This window comes from Phragmites australis, chromosome 10, assembly GCF_958298935.1.
Source record: "Phragmites australis chromosome 10, lpPhrAust1.1, whole genome shotgun sequence".
Classification (NCBI taxonomy): domain Eukaryota; kingdom Viridiplantae; phylum Streptophyta; class Magnoliopsida; order Poales; family Poaceae; genus Phragmites; species Phragmites australis.
In genome coordinates this window covers 9,492,581-9,499,357 of record NC_084930.1, presented here as the reverse complement: position 1 = coordinate 9,499,357, position 6,777 = coordinate 9,492,581, and the positions used below count along the sequence as shown (strand labels likewise).

Below are 6,777 nucleotides of genomic sequence, written 5' to 3'. Positions count from 1 at the left end.
ATCTAAGCTTCAAATAAGTGAAACAAATTTTGTTGGCTTCCTTGTAACATTATCTACATGATAAAAGTATTTATAGTCATAAAAAAGTACAAAATGTTCTGTGAGAAAATGTATTTGTTAAACCAAGTTAAATGCACAATTTACTCTTTGCTAATCCAAAAATCATGAAACTAATTTGTTTAGTCTTCTTACATGATCCTATGTTTTTTAAAAATACATGAACTCATGAATTAGTTATTATAACATGTAGAATTGTGCAAATGTGTTGCCATTAGATTAATTTATAACAGACCCATCACACCTCAAAAATTAGTGAAATCACTTTTATTAGTTTATTTATACTATGATTTACGTAGAAAAAATAATAGTAGACATGAAATAGTTAATTACAGTGTTGTTTCTTAACATATTCACTTTAAACTTATGAACTTTGTAAAAATTATAGAGAAATTAATAAAACTCTAAATAAAGTAAAATAAATTTTAAAGATCCTCTTAAGATACATTTAAAAAAATATGTGTTTGCATGTTAAGTTTTTTTTTAACCTAAGTTAATAATTGAGCCATATGTTTCAACTTTTTTATTTTTTAAAACTTTTTCTCTATAGAATATGATGCAAACGATATTATTTTTGAATTGTGTCTGTTCACATAAGTTTCTAGAATTGTGTCTGTTATTTTAGGATTTTTTATTATTTTTTTTTCGAATTTTTTAATTTAATTTTGGTTACCTGTTTTTGAAACCGAGCTAGATCGAGATGCCAGTTATCACGTATTTTGGTCGAATTTTCAAACCCTGCTCGCGCGGCGCAGGATCGGCCACCGAGGCGGGCTCTTTGACTCGCCAGCCCCTGCGCGCTTCCTTCTTGGCTTCTTCTTTCTCTCGGCCCCGCCCCCTTTCCAGAAGGCTCCGGAAGGAAGGGAACAGAGGATCGAGGAGTACTAGTCCAGACTCCAGAGAACAAACGCTTGGCCCCGAGGCGAAGCAACGTTTCCTCTGTCGTGGCCCGCGGGAAGGACGCGCGAGGAAGATGTTTATCCAGAAGGTGATTGTGTCCCCGATTGCTGTTGATCCCACTGATAATGCGCGAGTGGCCGCACAAGGATCTCTCATTTCTTTTTGGTTTGTATGCGTGCGTGTGGTGATTTGGGCGGATTTCGTTTTGGGGGTGTCGCAGGCATGGAGGACGGCGGCGTTCGGGCTCTACGGCTTCACCCAGTTCACCAAATCTGGTTTCCTGTAAGCATAATTCCACCCGAACGTCTCGCGAAATTTTCGTCTGTTTCGCGCAATTTTGGGTGATTGTGTTCATTGCTGTGACATGCTAGTTTCTTGCAATCCCGGCCATGTCGGAGTTGGTGGTTCTTTGAATATAATTTAGCTCAAGATAGCTAAGCTGTGTTCCAGTAGGAATCCAGTATTCAGGATACGAGGTCGGCTGTAATAGTACAGCAGCGGAAAAACACCCCTATCTGCAAATTGCAGTTGATGGGGTTAGGCAGTCCTTGCAGGAGCAGATAAAATCAGACAATTTAATCTTGAAACGAGGGGAAAATATATCAGCAAGGCTATGGGGTTTACAATTTCAAACAATTCGGCATTGTGCCCTATATGACCAATTTTGCAATATTCTATACATAGTAGATTTGTTCTTTTCTTCTTCTCCTTCTTTCCTTTGAGACAGAACAGTATACTTTTTTCTTTTGTCATGTTGAGACTAATGTGGCTTTGTTTACTCAGGGACCATGCCAAGAAATTTAGAGAGGAGGATATGCAGATCCGGTTGGATGGGAAAAACTGCCTGGTAACTGGAGCGAATTCCGGCATAGGTTTTGCTACAGCTGAGGGTTTGGCCTCACGGTATGGATCTGTTCCGTTTTCACCATGATAATTTAGTCAATTTTTAGTGCGCACACCTGAATATGTTGAGTCTTATAAAACATTGTTTTCTATGCTTCTAGTGGTGCAACGGTCTATATGCTTTGTCGTAACAAGGAAAGGGGAGAGGCTGCTCTTAATCAAATTAGGTCGAAAACTGGCAATGCAAAAGTTCATCTGGAGGTATGATGCTTCACAGCTTCAGTACTGATTTTCCTACATGTTTTCAACATTCAACTCTTTCATGAGGATGTGTGCTATTTATGAGTACAGAATAATTAAAATTATTATCTTGTGGCAGATATGTGACCTTTCATCTCTCAATGAAGTCAAATCATTTGCAACAAAGTTCACTTCACTGGATGAACCACTCCATGTCCTGGTGAGCATTGCTGTATCAGAACACCCTGCTATTTAAGCTTCTTGCCTTACTGCTTTCAGTTTTTAAGTTTATTCTGTGAAGTTTCTCCAAATTGCATTAACCGTATGTTGGAATAAAACTATAACTAGATAGTTTGTTGCCTAGGTTAACAATGCTGGTTTACTAGAGCACAAGCGTGAGATTACAGCAGAAGGGTAAGTGATATTTTACTCATTTGCTGTTTTCCATGGTTATTTGCAAAATGGCCTATACGCTTATAAATCCTATGAATAATTTATTCTGATAATTTTATCATTAAAAATATATGCTTGTCTTTTTCTTGCTTTTGGAACAGGTTGGAGCTCAATTTTGCTGTCAATGTGGCGGCAACATACACTTTAACAGAGCTAGTGATGCCATCATTGGAGAAAGCAGCACCTGAAGCTCGTGTCATCACAGTTGCTTCAGGAGGCATGTACACTGAGCCATTGAACAAGGACTTACAGGTAATTATTTTCTAAGCTTCTTATTTTTAGAATGCAAGCAGAATAAGGAAAAGTTATTATTGAAGAGGAAAAATATATATCCATAGCCTGAAGAGACCAAATATTGGTTATGATGGGGAGCAAGCAAAAGCCTTCATTTTGCTTTGTCTAGGAGAAATGTACCTCTGCAATGAAACTTTCCAAGCGGTTTCAGTGATCTGCAGTTGGCAAAACTCAAGTAGTTAGTAGTTGTAAATCAAGCCATCGATTTACTTTGAAAGTTGTGCAATTCACTATTTGGGAGAATAATAAAGCACTACAGATTTACTTAGATTATGAATTGTTGCTCACTGAAAGTGAACTAGTTCTGTAGCTTGCGAACCACCTAATATTACAAATGCCACTTCCCTTTCGGATCCAATGTCTGTAAGGGTAGAAACCATGGAATATGTCAGTTCTTTGTTTGGTACGGTAAATGAACTAGCATGTGAAAGTACCCCTTTCACTTCCCATAATTTGATAATTGCTGTCATCATCTCATTGCTTAAAAACTTCAGTTCAGCGAAGGCAACTTCGATGGAACACAACAATATGCTCGAAACAAAAGAGTTCAGGTTTGTCAAGATTGAAGAAGTGTGTATTCTCTCTACCAAGACTGTATGGGATCAAGAAATTAATATGCTCATGGAATTGCTCTCAGGTTGCACTCACAGAATGGTGGGCTAAAAAATACAGTGACAAGGGAGTCGGTTTCTACTCCATGCATCCTGGATGGGCTGATACACCTGGAGTCGCCAAGAGCTTGCCAGGACTTTCAGAGAAGTAGGCTTTGCCGTCCTGATTGTTCATGATGACCGTTTTATGCTTTGTACTTTCAATCTGCCAATATGTGGCTGATTTCTGGTATCATATATTGTGTCAGGTTATCAGGAAATCTGAGATCAAACTATGAGGGGGCTGATACGGTGATCTGGTTGGCTTTGCAACATAAGGAGAAGTTAACCTCAGGTGCCTTCTACTTTGACAGGGCTGAAGCGCCAAAACATTTGAAGTTTGCTGGAACTGCAGCTTCCCATGCGCAGATAAACTCCATTATTGATAGCATTAGCTCCATCTGTGACCTCCATGCAAAGGGATGAGCTGCTTGCTGAAGCAACGATGACAGATCCTGGACGTGAGAGAGCATGATTAATTTAAAAAAAAAATTAAAAGCTTAGTTGCAACAGCCGGGAATCGTCTGTACCGTGGCAGGGTACTATTCTACCACTAGACCACTGGTGCCTTAAATGGAATAACTAGCAAGGTGGCCCGCGCATTTGCGCGGCTAGTTTTCCTTATTTGAATCAAATGATTTTTATTTGTAAATATTGTAGCTTGGCAAATAATGATTTACATCAAACTATTTTGTTGTTGTTTAGTTTGTTTTGGATGACTATACTTATGTTGCCTTCGTAGCACAACACTTTTTAGCTGTTTCAGGTCGGTTGCATCTTGAGGTCTGTTATGGTTTAGATGCGGTGCTCACCCATTGTTCCTTGTTCGAAGGCCATCTTTCCCCGTTGCAGCCATTTTTGCTGCTGCAGTTGGAGCTGGTCATTGCCGAATACGTTGTTCTATGAATAAAAGTCGAAGTTTTGTTTTGCTCGGCAATAATCCGAATTGAATATTGTTTGGACGTTTGTGGTGGTCAATTATTTTGATATTTGAATGAAAATTGTTTTAAGGATTGGTCTACGTATATCCTTTTTTGGTTTTTCTTTTTTGCAGTTGGCATGGTGTTGCTGGTTTTTTTTAAATGGTTTTTAAAATAGAATTTTAAAAATGGTGTTACATTGTAGGTTTTTATTTTGGTTCAATTTTATTACGGTGGAAGGTAATATTTTTGGAAAGAACAATTTAATTTGATGAATTATATCTTAGAAATTTGTTTTTGCGAATTGGGTTTTTGTAATTATATTAAATTCGGAATACTTTCATGTACTTTTGATACTTTGAGGATCAAAAATCAAAAGTATTATCGAATTGGAATGTGACGTGGCAAGACCATTTTTTTTAGCAAGACAACTACACTAGTGTCCCTGTTCGTGCCTGTAGATCTTCTATTCCCCACCAAGGTCCACCTTCCAGCTGCTTCTACTATCCTCTGCAGTACAAATCCTCCTATCCAGCTGCTTCCATCTTGATGCATCCTCTTCCCTCCTCCCTGGGGTCCAGATCTGGCCGGAGGGCGTCGTCCGATCAGAAACGTGGTTGGCAAGTGCGAGGTGTCTGCGCCTCTTGCCTGCTAAGGTGCGCGCGGTGGACGGCCGCTAGCTTCTACCGGCGCGCCAGGAGCGTCATCATCAGGGCTTCATCGGATTGCATGCCGGTGAGGAATAGTAGTTGGCGGCAGCAGTCTGACCGGTGGCCATGCAGTCGGTGTGGAGGTGCTCGGTTATGTTTTGCACGGTAAGCATCAGAAGGGAAATTAGCATGGACTAGTTTCCTGCCCGTACGTTGTAACGGGCGTCAAAAATTTATTAAATAAAAATTTGAATGTATTATCTGAAAAAAAGAATATACGATTATGTGCAGCGATTATTATGTAAGAGAAGGCGCATTCATATTGCATCAAACAAACTTGCATTATTCAACATCAGAAAAAGATACCTAGTTTAAGATCATCGACATCTGGATTCATAAGACCCAGTTAATCATCTACATCATTTTCTCTGAATCACTCACCAACTGGAACATGTGTAAAAAAGGAACTCTGCAGATGTAATAGTGTTATCAGTTTGTCTATCAAGTCAAACAAATATGGACCACTGAAGGGGAAAAAAGGAATAACCTCATTCATAAGAAACGGGATAAATATTGTAAGTAACTTTGAGTATGCGTCAGATATTGTTTTTTTAGATTACAACGCACGTTACAACGTACACACACGCTCCTCCCCCCAGGCGCGCACCCGCGGTTTTCCTAAAACTCGAACCGCGGGCGGGTTGCGCTCGTGTCACTCAGTGCGAAAGCCAGAGATCGAACTCCCGACCTAGCCTCCCGCCACCTCGAGCGCAACCAAGCGCGTTCGCAGTATGCATCAGATATTGTTAAAGTAGTAGCATTGCTTTCACTATAACCAACGCCATTAGAACCTTCAAGCCAAACAGCAGAAGGGGGCTTTACACTTCCAGGAAGTTCATTGGCAAATTTGTGTGCCTGAACCAAATTAAAGAGAGAATAAATTCCAACGTGTATGCTCTCCCTCACCAGCAGTCACTTCGGCCCCAGGATCAAGCAACTTCATCCCCAACGTCTTCCCCCAACACCATTAAGCAGGACACCATGGAAGGGCTACGCCTGGCATCTGCTTGCAAGTGGCCTGGAACGACACCAACCAGGAGACCTTAGGTATGCCATACCTGATGTGGAAGGCCGAAAGACAGCAAGGCCTACTCCTACGAGCAAAACAATTTTCAAACACCAGAAATTTCAACATATGAGGCAAAACCACGACCAAGCATCCAATGATATGACATGAGTAAAATGGTATGTCTCATCAATCACAAAGCATTAGACTGAGTAATTATTGAATAGAAGAGGACAACAATTTATAGGATATGCTCATCTAGTAACAAACGACTGAAGAGTTAAGTCTAGAAGATGATCGCTAAGAACTTAGTAAAACAGTTAAACAAATCCTTGCTATACTCATATCATAACTCTCTAAGCATTCAAATTTTTTAGATAGCGCTTTGCTCACGCACCTAAAAATAGAAATTAGGTGTATGGAGCTTAAATCCCCAAATGCCAAATCCCCATCACCAATGTCAAGATCGCCCATATGAAAAGAAAAAAAAAGTCAACGAGGACCAACCTAGGATCTTCCACCGCGATCGTTTGTTGCTCGGATATGGAGGCTTTTGACTCTACCGCACATCTCCCGTTGCTGCTCCAGCCACAACTCCTTGTCAATCCATAGCCTGCAGTCAGAATTATGTCTGAAATAAGCTACCATCTGTACCCATTTGTAAGCACAATATTATAACACAGAAGGATGTAAGCTTGGCATAA

The 6,777-nt window shown here is 40.1% G+C and overlaps 1 protein-coding gene across 2 annotated transcripts; it reads left to right on the top strand.

Moving 5' to 3' along the window:
• The first annotated feature begins 878 nt into the window (after positions 1-878).
• Positions 879-4,159, top strand: LOC133883509 (uncharacterized). Of its 2 annotated transcripts, XM_062322857.1 has the most exons (10): positions 880-1,045; positions 1,178-1,239; positions 1,741-1,860; positions 1,962-2,061; positions 2,180-2,260; positions 2,405-2,454; positions 2,595-2,745; positions 3,282-3,338; positions 3,425-3,546; positions 3,647-4,159. In XM_062322857.1, the coding sequence occupies exons 1-10, from the start codon at positions 1,031-1,033 to the stop codon at positions 3,861-3,863; spliced, it is 975 nt and encodes a 324-aa protein (XP_062178841.1). In that variant the 5' UTR covers positions 880-1,030; the 3' UTR covers positions 3,864-4,159. The 2 variants fall into 2 exon arrangements, with proteins under 2 accessions (XP_062178842.1, XP_062178841.1); XM_062322858.1 differs by lacking the exon at positions 3,282-3,338 and having other exon boundaries at positions 879-1,045.
• Positions 4,160-6,777: the final 2,618 nt, after the last annotated feature.

Coding starts and splice junctions, on each gene's coding strand:
- LOC133883509 (XM_062322857.1), top strand. Junction 1,240..1,740: donor TTCACCAAATCTGGTTTCCT/GTAAGCATAATT, acceptor TTGTTTACTCAG/GGACCATGCCAAGAAATTTA. Junction 2,746..3,281: donor CATTGAACAAGGACTTACAG/GTAATTATTTTC, acceptor TAAAAACTTCAG/TTCAGCGAAGGCAACTTCGA.